The sequence below is a fragment of the Gopherus flavomarginatus genome, chromosome 4 (genome assembly GCF_025201925.1).
Source record: "Gopherus flavomarginatus isolate rGopFla2 chromosome 4, rGopFla2.mat.asm, whole genome shotgun sequence".
In the NCBI taxonomy this organism is placed as follows: domain Eukaryota; kingdom Metazoa; phylum Chordata; order Testudines; family Testudinidae; genus Gopherus; species Gopherus flavomarginatus.
Genome location: NC_066620.1, coordinates 96,808,657 through 96,829,418, shown reverse-complemented (window position 1 = coordinate 96,829,418; position 20,762 = coordinate 96,808,657). Strand labels below are relative to the sequence as shown.

The 20,762-nt window shown below is 39.3% G+C and overlaps 1 protein-coding gene across 1 annotated transcript in view; it reads left to right on the top strand.

The window, feature by feature from the left end:
• SNX9 (sorting nexin 9) overlaps positions 1–20,762 on the top strand; it is a 103,407-nt gene that overhangs the window by 54,121 nt on the left and 28,524 nt on the right. Inside the window, exons 5-11 of the mRNA XM_050949662.1 lie at positions 3,058–3,232; positions 5,824–5,977; positions 10,572–10,656; positions 12,309–12,434; positions 12,933–13,050; positions 16,611–16,741; positions 18,661–18,764. Coding sequence (XP_050805619.1) covers positions 3,058–3,232; positions 5,824–5,977; positions 10,572–10,656; positions 12,309–12,434; positions 12,933–13,050; positions 16,611–16,741; positions 18,661–18,764 — 893 coding nt within the window. The remainder of the gene's footprint in view (positions 1–3,057; positions 3,233–5,823; positions 5,978–10,571; positions 10,657–12,308; positions 12,435–12,932; positions 13,051–16,610; positions 16,742–18,660; positions 18,765–20,762) is intronic.

Genomic DNA, 20,762 nt, shown 5'->3' with positions numbered 1-20,762 from the left:
CACAGGAGGCAGCTCAGCTTTTTCTATCCCTCTGAGTGTTTCACTTTTTGGATCTACCTGATCTTGTCTTTGACAATGTGGAGATGATCTCTCCTGACTCTCTCAGCCTTTTTGGCAGGCCACTCAATATAACTTCGTTCTGTCAGTCTTCCCGCTACTGAGCTGATCTCTGTCAATCAGGTGAGCAGTGTACAAGCAAATGCGTATTATGCAAGCAGTTCTTTCCTAGGTGCTGCATACATAATACTCTGTTGGTGACTGTTTTTCCCAAATTTTTGGTCTCAGTATAGGCACTCCCTTTTTAGTCAGCATCTCAAATGGTCCATTGTGCCTGCCCCTGCCTATGCATGTACCAAATAACCAAAGATGCAAGAACAAATTCAGATTCCACAAATTACAGATGATTTCCTGTAGTTTGAATGAGAGCAACAATGTGTCAGAAATAGGCCACACAGGAACAGGAGAGCCCAGTAACCCAGCAGTATCCCCTGAGACAATTCTTATGCAATCAGTTGTTTCTGTGGGTTTGGAAGTCCTCATTGGCCAGAAGAAGCTTATATACTCAGAAGAGCACCAGATCCAGCTCTCTGCATGATGCTGACCTGGCATGGAGCCAAATAGATGGCACTTTTTCTGGCTCAAAGGCCTTCTACCACAAGTATCCAGTCCTCAGAGGCACATTTTTTCCCCTGGATAGATTCTTAGCTGGTTACCTTATATGCAAAGTGATCCCTACTGATTTGAGGTCTGGTTTTACCATCCAACATTTGCAGAAATTTCATTAGCATACAGCCTACTTATATGTGTGTGTGTCTCTCTCTGTAAAGGTAGGTACTTATATGGCCCCCATCCTCATAGGTTCTGAGCACCTCCCAAGTATTGCAATGGTTCCCTAGTGTAGGCAGGGTTTGTGTATGTGAAGAAATTTTTAGGGAAAGCTAAAGCCAATAATTGAGTTCTACATTCAGTCCTGAAAGTGGTGACGTCCATGATCATCCTTGGCTTTTGTGGGAATGAGTTCCACAGGCTAGATCCAGTTCCTTTCAATCTCCTACACTTGTAAGCCTCCCTATATTGATGGACTATTTCTTTGTTCTGGTGGACGTTAGCTATTCTGGGAGGTGCTGGTTGAGGGGAAGAGGTGATATCCTAGGTACTATAACTGTTCACAGTTCTCATGGAGGGTTTGAGTATCAAAGCAGAGCCCTTTAACTTGATTGTGTGCATTAATGGATAGAGCCAGGGCAGAGCTCAGAGCGCTGGGTTGAGGTGTTCACAGCCATCTGTGCTGCTAGTAGACTGGCTACTGTATTTTTTGCCAGCTGGAGCTTTAGGGTGTGTGGCTTTGCTCATATGTATGAGTTGCAGCTAATGGAGTTGTCATGTCATGAATGTGTGGATCACCACTATCGCCAGCTCTGTGTTGGATAGGATGGGGTGCAATCTTGAAAGTGAGCAGTTTTATTAACATGGCTATTTTGGCATCCAGTAACACTGAGCAGCCTAAAAGGGTTCTATGGCTGCAGGCTGAATTTCCTCAGTGCGTGAGATTTGAGAACTAAAACTTTAGAAGAATTACTTTTCTATAAATTTTCTGTTCAGCTTTTTTCCCCTATCAAAGACCCAGATAAGCACATATCCATGAACTAGTCATGGGTGAACATAAACTTAAAGCTGCCAAAAAAAAGAGGGGGGAGGATATATTTCCCATGTTATACCATCAGTCATTTTCAGTTACTTACCCCCCCCCCCCCAATGCAGCTATTGGAGCCATAGTTTGAAATCTCAAATGAAAATGTACCAGGCTAACTAGTAAAGTTGAGATGAATGACAGCCTCATACAAGTTTTAAAAATCTTTCCAGAATCCCTATCCAAACTCGCCTATACATAAATCCTCGGAACTAGATGTCTGAATAGTTTCAGCTTCTAAAGTTCAGCTGTTTTGATGCATATTTGTGCAAAAAAGTCTTTTGTGTTCTTTCCGTGCTTGAGATAAAATATTTCAATCTCTCAGAACTCAAACAGTGAATCAGATTTTGCTCAGACTTTGCAGAAGAAGCAGCGTGCTTTTAAGCTGTGACCAACCGTGGAAGACTTCAGCTGGGGAAAAAAGGGGGGGTGGGGGTGGAGGGGAGAGAGAAAAGTTTGTGTGTTTTTAAATATAAATTTATGATCATGTGAAAAACTCTGCAAGGGGAGATGGTGGCCAGGAAGAAGTTAACAGTGTTTTGTAATGGAGAGCTTAATGAAATCTTACAGCATTGTACCCTAGCAAATGCTGTAGGTAGTCAGTATTATAGTATTCATTGCTAGGGATTGTCCAGTTGGGATGCTACTCTGTGACAGAAGTGTTGCATTCACTGCTTTGCAGGGCCTATGCAAAATGCAAGGATTTCTGCTCCAATTCTGAATTGTCTTTTTCTTTGTCAGAAAATAAAAATGACTGTCAGGTTGTTTTTTGCCCTTTACATGTAATATCTCTGGTAGAGTGCTCTTCTTTGCACACAAGTAAACATTTACCTATTTTCTCGAAGTACAAAACAGAGGAAAATTTGTATTGTTCGTCTTTTAAATATTTGATCATTGCTACCTTTATTTCACTAAACCAAACACCCATACAGGAGTTGACAGAATAAAATCTCACATCAAAATGTCAAATCTTGGAATTGTCTTTGATCTGCACATACTTTCAGGGTAACTGGAGATAACTCTGGTGGATAAGAGTGCTTTAGAAAATTGTTGGAACCAATAATTTGACTTCACTTTTGAGTAGTTAAGGCAATACTGTTTTCAGTGATGTCCCAATGTTACCATCAGTGGAAAGTTAATCATAATCCATCTAGATATTTTTGTAGTCCTTATACCTGTAGTATATGAGCATCTGAGATTTGCCTTGGTTATGAAGTCATTGTCAAGTGCTGAACACAGAAAACTTGTCTCTCTTAATTTAGGGGATTTTGCACTCTCCAGTGATGGTGAAGATTTAGGATACATTTCCCCTTGTGTTTTTTCAGCATTTTTTTTTACTATTTTTCTTTTTTATTTATATGTTGTAGGTCAACAGTGCCCATGACCCTTGGTCAAACTGGAAATCTGGAAATGCGGACAATGCAAATTCTGGTGATGCCTGGGCAACCAAACCTGAAAGTGCAATGGGGCAGAAAAACACCACTTCGAACAACTGGGAGGGAGCAGCACAATTTGGGCACCCTCAGGCCTATCAAGGCCCAGGTCAGCTAAATGCTCCCATGAATGGTTTGTTCAATCTCTAAATAATCTGGACCAGAATGCTGGTATAAATGAGGATCACTGTACAGTAGTGTCCTTTTTCTATACTATGAAAAGTTTTAAAAACCTAGCAAACATTCACGTGGTAGGACAGGGTAGGCACATTACTCAATGATGAGGTTGCAATGGCCAAAGTGTTAAATACCATTTTTGTTTCTGTTTCCACCGGAAAGGTTAGCAGTGATGGGACCACTAACATAACATAACGTAACACAGCAGTTACATGGAATGAAAATTTTTCACTCCATGCATCTGAAGTGGGTTATTTTACTCACAAAAGCTTATGCCCAAATAAATGTTAGTCTTTATTGTGCCACCAGACTCCTTGTTGTTTTTGTGGATACAGACTAACACGGCTACCCCTCTGATACTCACTAACATATTGAACATCAGTGTAAATGAAATAGGATCTGAGGCTAAAATAGGGAAAGAACAAGTTAGTTGGGTGTCTTGAAGTTGGCAGAGTTTGATTAAATACATCCTAGAATACTTAAGGAACTGTCTGAAAAGATTTCTGAGCCATTAGTGATTATATTGAGAACTCACGGAGGACTGGAGAGATCCTAGAAGACTGGAAAAAGGACAAATATAGTACCTATCTATAAAAATGGGAATAAGGAAAACACAGGGAATTATAGACCAGTCATCTTAATTTTGGTACCTGGAAAGATAATGGAGAAAATAAAACAATCCATTTGTAAGCACTTAGAAGACGATAAGGTGATAAATCTACATGGATTTGTCCAGAACAAATCATGTCTAACCTTCCTAATATCCTTCTTTAATAGGATGAAAAGCCTTATGGATGGGGGAAAGCAGTAGATATGACTTAGCTTGACCATAGTAAGGCTTTTGATACTGTCTCACATGAGCACCTCATAAGCAAATTGGTAAATGTAGCCTAGAGGAACATTCTAGAAGGTGGGTGCACAACTGGTTGGAAAACTGTACTCCGAGAGTAGTTGTCAATGGTTCATAGTCCAGCTGGAAGGGCATATGGGAGAGGAGGATCTCCCCAGGGATCTGTCCTGAGTTCGGTTCTGTTCAATATCTTCATAAATTATTTGGATAATGGCATGGATAGTACACTTAAAGTTTGTGGTCGATACCAAGTTGAGAGGGTTGACGGTGCTTTAGAGGATAGGATTAACATTCAAAATGATCAGGACAAACTAGAGAAATGGTCTGAAATAAATAGGTTGAAATTCAGGAAGGACAAAAGTACAGTACTATACGTAAGAAGGAATAATCAGTATCACATGAAATGACTGTCTAGGAAGGAGGACTGGAGAAAAAGATCTGGGGTTATAGTGGGTCACAAACTAAATATGAGGAGTCAATATAATACTGTTGCAAAAAAAGTGAACATCATTCTGGGATGTATTAGCAGGAGTGTTGTAAACAAGACACAAGAAGTAAATCTTCCACTCTACTCAATCCTAAGGTCTCGACTGGAGTACTGTGTCCGGTTGTGAGCACCATGCTTTTGGAATGATGTGGACAAATTGGGGAATCTCTAGAGGAGAGCAACAAAAACGAGTAAAGGTCTAGAAAGCATGACCTACAAGGAAAGATTGGAAAAAATGGGTTTGTGTAGTCTGGAGAAGAAGACCGAGGGGGGGATGTGATAAGTCTTCAAGTATGTAAAAGGTTGTTAAAAAGAGGAGGGTGATAAGTTGTTCTTCGTCAACTGAGGATAGGACAATTGCAGCGAAGGAGATTTATGTTAGACATTAGGAAGAACTTCTTAACTGTAAGGCAGTTTAAACACTGGAACAAATTATCAAGGGAGGTTGTGGAATCTCTGTAATTGGAGGTTTTAAAGAGCAGGTTAAACAAACACCTGTCAGGTATGGTCTAGATAATACTTAGTCATACCTTAGTGCAGGGTACTGGCCAAGATGAGTTACCAAGGTCCCTTCCAGTCCTATGATTCTAATTCTATGGAGAAAAGTGGTGGACTACTAAAATACTTCCTATAAAATGGCAATGATCTACATCAGTCCACCCTTTCAGAACTTCATGAAAAATTAGCAGGCAAGAGCCATGAGTGTTAAGAACAGAATCCTAGACATGTTCAGTTCACATAGCTGGAACTTTATGGGCAACATACAACTTTAAATCTGTGTGTTCCTGTTTCTGCCAAGGCATGGCCAGTAATACAAACCCTCTATTTTTAAGCATTACAGCCAGTATTTCAAAGAACTTTGTAGTCTTTTTAACCATGGAAGTCTAGGTGGAGAGTGATTTATATTTGGGACATATTATCTGGGAAAGTGTCAATTAATTAAGTGCTCAATTAAAGAAAATATTGGTTCATTAAGGCAATCTATTAGATTTGTACTGTTTTATTTGGATGTCTAGGGTTTTTTTGGAATACATTTTAAATGAGGAGCCTAAAAACATTGGGCTGAATTAGTTCTCAGTTTTTTCCTTTGAATATTGGAGGGCGGAGGGGAAAAGCATTCTTTGGCTCAGTAAAGTAGTAATACCTTTTTATTTTTTCTCTCTTTACCCTTCTCCTCCTCCTTTAGCGGCTGCTGATGATGACGATTGGGATGATGACTGGGATGATCCAAAATCAACGGCACCATCTTACCTTGGCTATAAGGAGAGTGAGTCTTCTGAGGCCGGGGGCCCACAGCGTGGAAATTCTCGTGCAGCTGCCATGAAATTACCACTTAACAAGTAATGATCAGCAAACTGGGAAAAACAATATGCATTGGAGATTAGAAGAAATTAAATATTGGAGCAGAGTTAAGATTGTAAAAGTTTATTTGAACAGGAATTTCCCCCCCTCCCACACGATTCACTTCGTCCTTCCACTTAAATGTGCAGTGTAGATGTCAGATGTCACACATTCAGCATTATCATTTCACAGCAGGAGCATGTAGAGAAAGATAGAAGCTACCTGAAACACGTGACATAGGCATGTGTCTCTGGTGTGTTGTTTGTAGCCAATTGACACATGAGTTTTCAGGGTACATATTGCCTTTCTAAACTTAAGGCCTGGTCTACCTCTAAAACTTTGGTTGACCTAACTCTGTCGTTCAGGGGCCTGACTCCTGAGGGACATAAGTAAGTTACCCTAAGTCCTGGTATAGACACAGCTAGGTTGACAGAAGAATTCTTCTATCAACCGAGCTCTTGAGGGGGTGAATTTACCACAGTGATGGAAATATCCCTGGCATCACTGTAGCAAGTGTCTGCACTACAAATGCTACAGTGGTGTAGCTGCAGTGTCGCAGCAGTGCCAGTATAGTGCTTGTAATGTAGACATACCGTAAGTCTTTTAATTTAGTGGCATTTAGTTGTGTATTTAGTGATCTTGGCAGGTGAGGTCTCCTTATCCACGGAACAAGATTGACTGTGCATGGTGCTCCAGAGTGTCGTCGTCTTGTACTCCAACTCTGACCTGAAAAGACTACTTCCAGAGATGGAAGTAGTTCAGTCTTAGCCACTGCTGTGGCAACTGCCAACTTGGCAAGTGTTCCAGTTGTGGCGATATTGCAATACTGGTTCATTAGGAACCAGAGTGAAACTACAAACTCATTTTACACTGTCTGCTGAACTGCCATTAGTTGTTGCTGATGTAGGGGCCAGCTTTAACAACCTAGAGCTGAAAGGCTGTATTACCCCATAATCTTCTGAGCCTTCGATCCCCTTGCTATTTGTTTTTTCTCTTTAAGATGTGAAATCAAGTACAATCAATTTCACTGTACAACTCTCTGAACATGTTTTCAAGAGCACAGAATTCCCTTCCCCCCTACTTTCTTTTGCAAGATCTCTTCCCCTCCCCATCCATGCTTAAAAGGAACTATTGGGGTTCAGCCCTGCAGCCTTCAATAGAATGAACCAAATGTTCTTCCCAGTTATGCCAAATTGGCACTGACGTAACTCCAGTGGAGTCACTGGAATACATCTGTAATTGGTGCAACTCTATTGACTCCAGTGGGGAGATGCCAAATTGATACCGGTGTAACTGGGAGCAGAATTGGGCCTGGCATCTTGTCATAATTTAATAACCTCTTTCAGATGTGCCATGGCATTTGTGGTTTAAATGTGGGAGGAAAAAGAAAATCTAGTGTAAGGTCTCAATTTTTTAAACAGTCTTTAAATATCTTAATTTTAAAACTTTTGAAAGATGTTAACACATTGCAGGTTTTAAAGTCCAAGGATGAATCTACACTGTAATGTAAGCCAAGGGTTAGAACCCCTGTTGGTTCCTGGGCCTAGGGTGACCAGATGTCCCAACTTTTATAGGGACATTCCTGATATTCAGGGCTTTTTCTTACCTAGACACCTATTACCTCCCATCCCATCCCAGTTTTTCACACTTGCTATCTAGTCATCCTATGATCAGCACGATTGTGTGTAGACTGAAGGGGGGGTTAGGTTTGAGCCTGAGTTCGAACCCTGGGATTACATTACAGTGTAGACACCCTATGTGGTGCTGGGGAAGACGTAAAAAAGACTCTTGCAGAATTGTGGCCAGGGGTGGCTCTAGGAATTCTGCCGTCCCAAGCACGGGAGGCAGGCTGCCTTCCGCGGCTTGCCTGCAGAAGGTCCACTGGTCCCGAGGCTTCAGCGGACATCCCGCAGGACCAGTGGACCTTGCACAGGCAAGCCGCTGAGGGAAGCCTGCCTGCTCTCCTCGCGGCGCCGGCAGAGCGCACCCCCCACCCCCCCGGGGCTTGCCGCCCCAATCATGCACTTGGCGTGCTGGGGCCTAGAGCCGCCCCTGATTGTGGCCACTCCTCTTTCAGTTGTCACTCCTGTCAATGTAGAAATGGATGTTGCATTATGCTTTAACCTGTTTTCTGTGTCACAAGGGATTTTTTTTAACTTATTAGTTTAAAATATTTTATTTTGTTCTCAGCATCCTGAAGTCAGTTTCCTTGGGGATAGCAGCAACAACAAAGCTCTTATAACTCTTGTGTACTGCAAAGGCTTGAGTGTTTTTTTGTGTGTGTGTTTTTAATAAAAAATGTCTCCATCTCCTGATCCTCAAGGAAGAAAAATTTAAATTTTTAAAATGTAGGAAAATATTCAAACTTATTATTACTTAACAGCTTTTTAATACCCATTGATGTGCATGGGAAAAGGCTCTCCAGTCCAAACTTGTGCGTTTCTGCTGCATTGCTATGCAATCAGTACTTTAGCTAGTCTGAAGCCTGATTTTTTTTTTAATGTTTGTTTTTAAGCTCTCCAAAGATCTTTCATAATGTAATTAACAAAAAAAAGTAAATATTTTAAAATGTAAATTAATAGTAATATTTTAGTGTTCTCATCCCTTTGAAAGGTCTTTTTTTATACAGAGTTACCCATCATAATTTCCATGTCTTTGTTTGTGTCTATGCTATCATGCACATTTGAAAGTCATGCACTTTAGCAATGAGTACTGCACATCTGGGATACTCTCCTTTTTTAGTTTGGTTTTGAATCTAAATAAGACTAGCTTCTTTTAACTTATAGGCCAAAAACCTGAACTTTATAAGACCGTTTGACCAAATGGCAGCATAACCCTCTAACAGAAAAACAATACTCCTAAAGAACAGATTTGTTGTCTTTTGCTAGCTCTTTTCTTTACGTGTTCATAATAGATAATAAGTTAGAACAGAGAGGGGTTTTTTTAAGGTGTTTTGTTTTGTAAGTAATGTAAGTACAGCATCTGGTTTCAGGCACAGTTCCTTGTCACTTCATTCTTTTTGGACTTAGATTTGGTCATGTGTTTCTTTATCATATTTATCCATTATTCCTTATAGCTATAACCAAAATGGTTATTTTAAAGTAAATCAGATTGAGGACAAGACTTCAGCAATCAATGACAAAGGTCCCAATCTGGCAAATACAATATTAATGTTCCTCATATGAGAAGTCTCATTGACTTCAGTGAGCCTGCTCACATGCATGAAGCTATGCATATGTATAAACATTGGTAGGATTGGGGCCGTTGTAACTGTACTGCAAGAGGGGTAGTTTATGTTGAGTAACTTTTTTGATTCTTTGGATTTCTACCTTTTGAAAATACTGAGCTCGAATCTACAGCCCTTCTTCGTGTGAATAATCCTTGCTCAAGCAAGTAGTTTCACTGACTTTAATGAATGAATACTTGCATGAATGTGTGTTGGAGAATCAGGCCTGTTATTACAGGAAGTCTAATTTTATTTACTTTTCCAATTTAAAGTTAGTCCACATTTTAAAACAGGATGAAATCTCATCTAGGGTCAAATAGAATATTACCCCTGGAATAATAAATAGGTATAAATGGATAAGCGTCTATCGCTGGCTTTGAGAAGTAGTTATAATTGAATGTCAGTGGAATAGAAAACGGGTGCAGAATAATGGCCCCTGTTATGTAGTTAGTAGTACAAGCCGTGCATTTATGGGAAACTAATGACTAGGTAATGCAGACGCAATGGCTTTTCAAAGCAGGAGGCACTTTGATCCTGTCCTATGACAGTGTTCTTTTACAATGATGTTATTTCTGTTAATACAGATCTCACTGTTGTATACTAAAACTTATTTCAAAATCCAGCATCACCACCAACAAAGCCCCCTATTTTAGGGGCATTGTAAACTAATTTGTGAATTTAAGTCACACTTCACCCGTGTTGTTGCTCCATGCAAACAGCAGCTGCTTGGCAGCACTTCAGGGAGCCAGCTCTTTTGGTCCAGTCATTTCATTGAAAAGACTGAGGAAATTGGACTCCTCTGGTTGGTTTTTGTAATGTAAACTTTGATTTGCGGGCCCAATAACTTCACTTATTAATTCTGGTTAGTGGATAAAACATGTGAGCATCACACTTACGTCCAGAACTACTAGATAAAATTATAACATTGTAGTTCATAGTAAATCATTATTACTGTTTCTCAGATGAAACTGATGTGAATTCAGATCATTTTAGCTGTTGAGTGATGATGTAATAGAATGGCAGTTGCTGCTAACTATTCCACTGTCATACTTCTTCTGATTGGCTTTGAGTACCAGACCTATTGTGCAGTTCAGCCAATCAGAAACAAGCTTAGTATCCTGTTCTTTCATGAATAAAGATGATGATTACTCAATAGCTGAAGCTTTACTGGTTTTTTTTTTTTCCAGTGAATAATTAGCCATCAAAGCAATCTGTGATTAGCACAGATTTCATTTAGTGTAATTAGGCTATCAGCTCTCCTTAGCCCATCAGGAATAATGAGTTTTTAAAAACATGGCAGGAAATTGTGAACCTGTCAAAGAAGGGATTATGAAAAAGAAATTCAGTCACTTTATTTCTTTGATTAGATTCCCTGGATTTGCAAAACCTGGAATGGAACAGTATCTGTTGGCAAAGCAGCTAGTAAAACCCAAAGAGAAAATTCCCATAATTGTAAGTTGTTGGGTTTGTTTTCCTCATCCGAATTATTTTTAAGATATGTTGAGGCTAAAAGAGGAATTACTGAGGGAGACTAATACCAGTGTGTAAGTAAAAGCTTAGTTTGGTAACCTAATGCCTCGTGTACTGTGGACAGTGTTTGTGGGATGTGTGTGTGTGTGATATATATTTATTTATATTTGGAGAGACTGTGCCATTAGGGCCTGATCCTGCCAAATGTCGAGAATCTCCAGTGCCACCCACCTGCCTCAACAGGTGGGAAACTTGATGGGGGCCATTGGTGATTGGGACAGCCCCAGCTAAATGGAGCACCCACTGGTAGGTTGCAGAGGTGATTCCTTCCCCTCCAGAGTATCTAGCCATTCATTGGCCATCTGAAGGGAGGAAGGTTGCTGATTGGTTCCTTGCCCTCTCCTTTCATTAATTTAAACCTTAGCCTGGGCCATGTGGATCCTCTTCTTGCTCTGTTCCTGCAGCCTATCCCTTGACCCCTTACTGATAGCTTTGGAGATGTGTTTTGAGGATGCTGCGGTTCTGACAGACCAAAATGGTGTATGCCTCAGGAGTTTTTTGCCTTCCTTGCAACATCATGGAGGGACAACTAGATTAATTAGGAATAGGATTTGTTAATTTGTGGTAGTACTTGGTAGGCATGTTAGTTTGCTGCAATTTACACCTAATTCCAGTGCAGTTAAAAGGCTAAATAAATGGAACAGTTCCCAGAAGTAAAAGACCTGGGATTTTGCTGATGGGATGGGGGAGACATTGTGGGCTGAGGTCCTCCCTCGTTTAATATCCTCTGTCCCCCTACCAATGTGAGGGGTGGTGGTAAGACTCTGAGTGAGCTGAGTGTTGGTTGTAGGCTGAGGAGAGTCTACCCTGGTATGTGAGAATGAGTAACAAAGCAGATAGTGCCCCAGCCCACTTTAAGTTTAATAAAGTTGCGGCCTGCTGCTTAAAATCCATCCCTGTGTTTGTCCTCATTAACTCCCTTTGATCTTGATGGGAATTGCAGATGCTCAGCAGCATATCTCAGGATCAGGCTCTTAATTGCTTGCTGCTTTGATTGTGCTAATTTTTCCAGTGTTCTTGTAATGCTGCTTACAATGTATTCTGCTTGGCTGTGCAATATATAAATGGGTCTAACATATAGGTAACAAAGCCCAGTCTGCAAACCCTCACTCGTGCAACTATTCCCATCAAATACAGTGGGAATACTTACGTAACGGTTTAGACGATCAAAAGACCTTCAAATTACTCAGTGGAGAGAGTTGGGCGTTTCTGGTGAAAAGTCAAGGGCAACATCTTCCAGTAGTCGCCTTTGTTCATTAGCAGCTATTCTAGGTACATTGTTTGCTACAAGAAAAATACCTCATGCTATTCAAAATTTTAAACAATTTCTAAAAGCCGTTTCAGTTGCATTATGTACCTCTGATTAGATTTATAAATGAGAGGTAGTGGACTCTGCAAGAGTCTAAGGTCCCGCTTCAAATAGCCCTGAATGCCTCCTGCAAGCTGCTGAGCACCCTCAAACATCAGTGTAGTTCCCGGACGCTTAGAATGTCCAGCACAGGTTTTAATTGCTTTCTTGTTAAGGATGGTCTGTTTACATTCATAAAATTTAATATTTTTGTAACTTCTTGCAGGTTGGAGATTATGGTCCTATGTGGGCTTATCCTACCTCTACGTTTGACTGTGTGGTGGCAGATCCCAAAAAAGGTTCCAAAATGTATGGCTTGAAGAGCTACATTGAATATCAGCTAACATGTACTGTAAGTGTGTATGGCACAGGACTTCATCCTAGGTGGGAAGGTGGTGGTGGTATGGGGGGCTACGAAAGTAAATAATAGCAGATAGTTTAAGGAAAAGTTACTTTTTCCCAATTGGTAACTGTACTATTATGAAGAGCTAACGTTTCCATTACTGTTGCCTCAAGGCACTGTAGTTAAATAAAAACAACGAGGAGTCCTTGTGACGCCTTAGAGACTAACAAATTTATTTGGGCATAAGCTTTTGTGGGCAGCCCACAAAAGCTTATGCCCAAATAAATTTGTTAGTCTCTAAGGCGTCACAAGGACTCCTTGTTGGTTTTTGCTGATACAGACTAACACGGCTACCCCTCTGAAACCTGTTAAATAGTAAATATTTTGAGACTTTGTGCCAAAGCTTTAGTCAGGCTAGTTAGTCACATTAACCACTTGTTGGCGACTTTACTTTAATTTTTTAAAGGATCCATCAAAAGTCAGAATTTTCTTTTGCCTGTTCCACAGAACACTAATCGATCTGTCAACCACAGATATAAACACTTTGATTGGCTATATGAGCGTCTCCTGGTTAAATTTGGATTTGCTATTCCAATCCCATCTCTTCCTGACAAGCAAGTCACAGGTAAATGATTCCAGCTGTGAACTCAAAGAAAAAATCTCACCTGATAGTGACCTTCTCCTTATTTCTCAATGGTTTTGAAAAGTGTTCAGGATAATTCTTCTTTTGGGTATGGTGGCTTGATGATAGTCTGACTCATGACATATGTCAATATCTGTTCAAATCTCAAATTTGTTCCTTTTGCCACTGGGCTGGAAAACTAAGCACTACGAGGGGAGTGTGCTTAGTCTTGGTAGTGAAGGTTTCATTGTTCTGAAACAACCCCGTGGGCAGTTTTGGGAGTGGCTCTCAGAGAGCTTCCTCTTCATTTGTTCAGAGAACATTATCATGAAACGGGCCTTTTGGTTTGAAAGAGAAGAATAATAAAAGTGAAAATTGTGGGGGAGAGAGGAAGGATCCTCAGACCGAGGGTACACCATTGCTCTTCTGATAAGTAAAATGTTACATATGGGTTTTTTATAGTTCATTTCACACTTGCTGAAAAAGGTCACATGAAAAGTGTTTTCTATCTGTTTGACCCTTTGCCCTGATTAAAAGAACAGGAGTACTTGTGGCACCTTAGAGACGAACACATTTATTTGAGCATAAGCTTTCGTGGGCTACAGCCCACTTCATCGGAAGCATAGAATGGAACATATAGTAAGGAGATATAAAGAGAACATGAAAAGGTAGGAGTTGTCCTACCAACTCGAAGAGGCTAATTGATTAAGAGACAAAACTTTTGTAGTGATAATCAAGATAGCCCATTACCGACAGTTTGACAAGAAGTGTGAGGATACTTAACATGGGGAATAGATTCAGTGTGTGTAATGGCTCAGCCATTCCCAGTCTCTATTCAAGCCTAACTTGATGGTGTCTAGTTTGCAATTTAATTCATCAGTTTCTTGTTGGAGTCTGTTTTGGAAGCTTTTCTGTTGCAAAATTGCTACCTTTAACAGACCTTTAAGTCTGTTACTGAGTGGCCAGAGAGGTTGAAGTGTTCTTCTACTGGTTTTTGAATGTTATGATTCCTGATGTCAGATTTGTGTCCATTTATTCTTTTGCATAGAGACTGTCTGTCTGGTTTGGCCAATGTACATGGCAGAGGGGCATTGCTGGCACATGATGGCATCTATCACATTGGTAGATGTGCAGGTGATCGAGCCCCTGATGGCATGGCTGATGTGATTAGGTCCCATCATGGTGTCACTTGAATAGATATGTGGACAGAGTTGGCATCGGGCTTTGTTGCAAGGATAGGTTCCTGTGTTAGTGTTTTTGTTCTGTGGTGTGTGGTTACTGGTGAGTATGTGCTTCAGGTTGGGGGGCTGTCTGTAAGCGAGGACAGGTCTGTCTCCCAAGATCTGAGAGAGTGAGGGATCATCTTTCAGGATAGGTTGTAGATCCTTGATGATGTGCTGGAGAGGTTTTAGTTGGGGGCTGAAGGCAGCGACTAGTGGCGTTCTATTATTTTCTTTGTTGAGCTAAACAATAAGGGCTTGACATGAACCCTTTGAAGTCAATGGGAGCCATGATTTCAATGGATATTGGATTGGGCCCTCAGTGGTCTCAGCAGCTCAGTCATCACAGTCATGTGTAATCTCAGAATCTGTTTATTTTCATAGAATTCAGTGGCACATTAACCAGGAATGTATTTGTTGTTAAGTGTGGTGAAAACAGGCATGCAGCCAGCCATGTGGCTCTCTGTACCACTGAAACTGCAACAGCCTCTCTGTGTGTGAAGAAAGTTGAGCATTGATGCAAATGCTGGGATAAGTGCCGAGGAAATTGAAAAGTGAGGAAGTGATTTTGTTTTCGCTTAGCTAGCCTTGTGCTTAGAATTCAACCAGTATTTTTATTTAAACATGTGAACGTGAACTAAAAAGAAACCCGAAGACCTGATGTGTCTCTAGCTTTCATTGTAATTGGATCATAAACGACTCAAAAGAGAATCTGGCATCTCAGTTAACCTTTTGTCTTTGGTATTCTGTGAGCGAGGTTGATTTTCTTGATTTGTGCCAAGAAAGGGTGTTTATTTCCTTTAGAAATTAGGTTAAACAAAACTTTCTTTTAAAATGGTGTAAATATCTTTCAGCATGCTCAGGAAGTTTCTTTCAGAGGATGGCTGGACAGAAAAAAAGCTATTCTAGACCCTAGTCTGCGGAAAGCCTGCTACTATGCCAGCTGACTATTACTTTGTTTAGACGAGAACTGTAACAGGAATCATGTTTTTGCTGGCTGTTATGGATTATGGATGTGATTTGCAAAGATTCCAAATATGTTACCATTCATGTCTCCGTACACTGACTGAGACACGACTGCAGCTTTAATACAGCTGGATGATAAAGCAAGTTATAGTTATGGAATATGTTGTTTTTTCCTTCAGTGTTAAATTATTCTATTAATTGACTAATGCCATTAAGTTCTGTATATGTCTGTTGGTTAGTATTGCCAGCTCCTCTCCTTGTTTGTATCTCACCACTTTAGTTTTCTGTGGGGGTTTTAAGCTGCTGCCACAGCAACGATGTTAGGTTTGTGTGTGTGTGTGTGCGCGTCTGTGTATTTTTAAGTGTACTCCTTCAAGGACTGCTATCTACAGTGCTATGTGGATCAGAGCTATTAGTATGCTGTAACAATGCCTTAACCTTTTCAAACGTATACTATTCATTGTGTACTATGTAGTACTCATCAAACAAATGAGGTGTTTTTTACAGTTTTAACTATAAAATGATAGTCTTTTTTTAATTTTAACAAAACAAGGGTAATTATCAGTACACAATGGTGGAAATTGCTCTTTATAAATAGCGTTTCATCAGTTACCTACTTTTAAAATGTAATAGAGTTTCAGTGATATGTGCTAAATATCTCCGTAGTTACAAAGAGCTGGCACTTCATAAATGCCAAACTTTGCTATTCTTTTAGCTTGAATTTTTTTTTCTACATAAGCTGGAAAAGATGATCTTAGTATGTTGGTGGATACAATATTTATAAATTTTGAACAAGTGAAAAGGTATTTATTTGATGGTGTTGGTGGATGTTGTCTTTTGTGCAACTGCCTTCCATGTATGAACTTAACAGATGTTGGACCTTTCAGAAGCATTATAAACATGACCTATTACCATGTTTAACAAATAAATGCTACTCCATTTTGGTTTTACTCTTTTTCTTCAGATATTGATATCTGTATCTGTTATCTTCTTGACTGAAGAACTGAATTGATTGCATTAATCAAAGGCCTGCAATTTGCTCATGCCTGTAAATTCTATGTCTTGGGTCAACTAGTTAACTGTGTTCTCTGGAAAACGGAAATGACATGCCATTGTCCTTATTTTTCAAAATCAGACAAAACAAGAGAACTCTCTAAAATGTGTCTTGGCCATTATTTAAAAATAACAATCCTACTCACCAACAGCTGATGTCTGTTACTCTACAGTTCTTCTAATTTTCCAAGCTACAGAAATTACATAAAGGTAGCCATTTCACAATCCACCAAATTTAGTTGAAAAGAGCCTGTTTTTATTTTAAATATACTTGTGGATGCTGCTAAAGCAGAAATGAAGTAGTTATTATTCAGTATATTGCAGGGCGCTTTGAAGAAGAATTTATCAAAATGCGCATGGAGAGGCTGCAGGGTTGGATGACCAGGATGTGTCGTCATCCGGTTGTTTCAGAAAGTGAAGTTTTTCAGCAGTTCCTCAATTTCCGGGATGAGAAGGTAGGAAACAATTCAGCCTTGTTACAGTTGGAAAAGAGAAATGAAAGAAAGGGTTTTGGACTGATCTTACTTTGTACAGGAGAGTGCGTTAAATTTTGTAGCCTACAGATAATGAATATTTTGATTTGTCTGCCCCCCCCCCCAGTGGGCAGTAGACAAGAGCTGTAAATTGCCATGTGTTTGGTAGACTTGACTCATTGCTTAAAAGAGGAATAGGTTTGACTAATGAAATTTTATGGCATCTGTCCCAATAGATAGGTATTTTAAAGTAGTGTGGTGTTTTTTTTTTTTTTTTTTCCAGAATTAGCGGAATAATAATTTCTAATTCTCCCTCACCCTTCACTCCTCTCACACATTGTATCTCCAGTTAGTGATATTTCTGGAAGAGAAGAATAGAATAAGCGTAACTCCTAATAGTAGCAATTATCTAAAAATGGGTGAAAAACCGACAACCCAAGGGATTTTTTGCTTTCTTTAACAAAATAAACAAATGTGCCCTTCCAAAGATTTCTGTGACTGTTACTCTTGATCAGATCTGACTCTGCTGAACTCATTCATTGTTGGTTGACTCATCAGTCAGTACAGTCCTAGTGATCTGTACTGTTCTGCTGCCAGAAACAATTCATTTGGCAGCAGAGCTTAGAGATATATGGTCCTAGTACTGCATTAAAAAAGACAGAAAAAGGGGCTGATCCTGATGGTAACAAGATCATTCCACAGGTTTCCCTGAAGATAGAATCATAGAAATGTAGGGCTAGAAGGGAGCTTGAGAGGTCATTTAGTCCCGACCTCTGCACTGAGGTTGGACCAGATATATCTAGAACATAAGCTTGCTTCTTCAGTTTTCTTGTTCCTCTTCATTTTGTTTTTTTCTCTTGAGGGTAGCCCATTTGCTAAGCTCCAGAACTAGTACCAATCTGGTTATTTGTTGACTGCTAGGCCTACATAACTGGCACCCTTTTTTTTTAAAGACAAACTTTTTGTTTAAAGTATTCATGAGCAATAAATGCAAAATGGAGTACATGTGCAGAGTGTACGTTTATCCAGAAAATGTTCTGATAGCTAAGATTGGGTCACGCAGTTCTCCTTCTGCCTTGTCAGCAGTTTCTGTTGCGAAACACTGTATGGCTGGATATTGGCATTCTCATGACTAGTGACCTGAAATACAGAGAACTGATGCTGCAACATATCTAGGATTAAAAAAAATAATTCCCACTAAGGATTTTACAGTGGCAGTTATCATAGTTATGCTCCACTATAGAGAAAGAGAGTGTAATGTGTGACATTTTTTGACATTTGTCAAATGACCATGTGGGAAAATGTTAGTAAAAAATTTAAGTTGCTCAGTCCTTTAACCAATTAGATGATGGCAATCAAAAAATGTCACACATTACTCTCTCTCTCTATAGTGGAGCATAACTTTTAAAATCTAACAATTTAGATATGTGCATTTGTCATATGACCATGTGGGAAAATGTTAGTAAAAAATTTAAGTTGCTCAGTCCTTTAACCAATTAGATGATGGCAATCAAAAAATGTCACACATTACACTCTCTCTCTCTCTCTCTCTCTCTCTCTCTCTCTCTCTCTCTCTCTATAGTGGAGCATAACTTTTAAAATCTAACAATTTAGATATGTGCATAATCCATTTTTCTTTTGTAATTCGGTTATAGGAAAGTAGTTTCAGTATTGTATATACTTATGTACAATGTATAATTCACATTTTCAGCTTAGTCCTATGATACAGAAAATGAAATGCATTTTTTTTTTTTTAAAGTTGAACTTCTCTCCGTATAGAAGAATTGGCAAAACTCCCCTTGAAGTTGCATTCATAGCTTAGGATACATGTTACTCTACTGTGGGTAAATAGTGGTGATCACATTTCACAGTATGCATTGTCCCATTGTTCTTATTCCAAGGAATGGAAAACTGGGAAGAGGAAGGCAGAAAAAGATGAGATTGTGGGAGTAATGATCTTTTCTACTATGGAACCCGAAGCGCCTGACTTGGACATGATAGAAATGTAAGGTGACGTTCCCTTCTCTTGCACTGATACTACATGTCAGCAGTCATATTACAAAATGTTATCTCCTGATGGAAAACTACTGAACTATCCATATAACAAAAATTTAAGCTTGCATTAGTATACATATTGGTGATATCAAAGGACTTCTGGCAGTTGGTCATTGAGGTGAAACTGAAAAATGGTAGCTTTCTCATAAAGTTATCTTAAGATTTGGTGGAGACCTCTCCAAATCTGTTAGAACTCTGACACAATAAAAGGATATTGCGCAGATCTGCACATGCGGAATCGAAGATCAGATTGAAGGCAGGTCCTAAAAGGACTTCTCTTTGCAACTAACTTGAATCAGAGTCGATGAGCATTGGCAGAATATTGGCACTGAAGCCTGCCAGTGCTGCAGTTAAATGGTATATTTTGTTCTTTATTGTGGCAGTTCTGAATCATTCCAAAGCAACTAAATGTATCCAAAAAAATGTAAGGTGAGGTAGACAGTCCTGTCAAGCAAGAAAAACAATCCTGTGCATAAATGGAAAAGATCATGTTTAATTCATTCAGCAAAGCATTCTGATGGGAGAGAAATCTATTACAAATGAGCGAAGAGTGACTTAAATTATCAAACTTTAAAAAAAACTTTTTAAAAAAGTCTCATAAAAATTGGGCAAATTTTATATAAAGGATATGTAAAGGAATGTGTGTACACACACACACACACTCTCTCTCTCTCTCTCTCTCTCTCTTTTCTTAACTAACCTTAGGGTGATAAATTGGATCTGCTTTGCAGTTCCTGTCTTTAATTCCTATAATCTTGCGTTAGAAAGAAAAATGAGGAGATATGTGATTAGCTCGCCTCGTCTCCCATCTACTGTAGAACATGGGTGTTTACATGGATTTCCATAATGTCTGTACGTCTGTGAAGACATTAAATGTTTGTGGATGAGCTGATGTGATTGCATGAAAAATGTTTAGAATAGCAATATCATACTGTACCTACACTTAGAAATATATGAGGCCTATGCCGAGCATTTTATCGGTAAAGCAACATCATTGTGGTGCATGGAGTAATATCTATCTGTATTCGAGGAAACAGCCCTGCCCTAGCAGGGAAATGGACTTCTAGGTCTCTTCTATTTCAAAATCAGTTGTTCATCCTCAACCTTAATTATATGCTTTAAATACCGTGGTATCAGTGTGGTACAAAAAACCTTGTTACTAAATAGATTTTGTATGTGAGTGAGAGAATGATGTGATAAGAGAGCTCCAGGAGAATTGGTTTGTAAAAATACTATCAAAAGGCATAACATTTCCCATCAGTCAGGAAAGAGAAATGATGAGGCTGTAAGGTGTTAGGGCCTCTAAGTTAGGAAGCTTATTATTTGTTTTTGTTTCAAGGGCAAGTCTTAATCTACATACATGCCATTCATACTATATCTTTTAATAACAGGAATAAAAAAATAGTAGGTTTGTATGCCTTAATTCATAATATTTCTGTGAATTATCTCCTTGAGTAGAAGAAAGCAGGTGGTTATAGGGCAACTTCGAAAATACTTAACAAAAAATGTAGTTATTCTGGAGCTTACCACTCTGATTTTTCATTGGCCATTGTTTTCTCAACCATTCTACCCTATTAATCTCTGTCAACAGACACACTGTGGTAGAAAATTTGCCAGTCAATAAGGCAACTATTTTAAACTAATTCAATCTAAAGTACTCTTAAACCAACTTAATTGTCCACATAAAGGGGTTGCATCTATAACTTATTTACTTAACTCATTTGTAAGTTAAATCAGTACAGCTTTTGTGTTTAGACAAGGCCTAAGTCTTCTGTCCATTTGTTCCCCGGAAGGGAGTCAAACACACACTCATGGCATATGGATTAAATCTCACTTTATATTTATCATAATTTCAGCATTTTTTTCAGTAGAGTCCATAAGGGTGTAAATATAACTCTTGCTCTATTGGTTTGTCTCCTGTCCAAGGTGAATGTGCTGACATTTCATT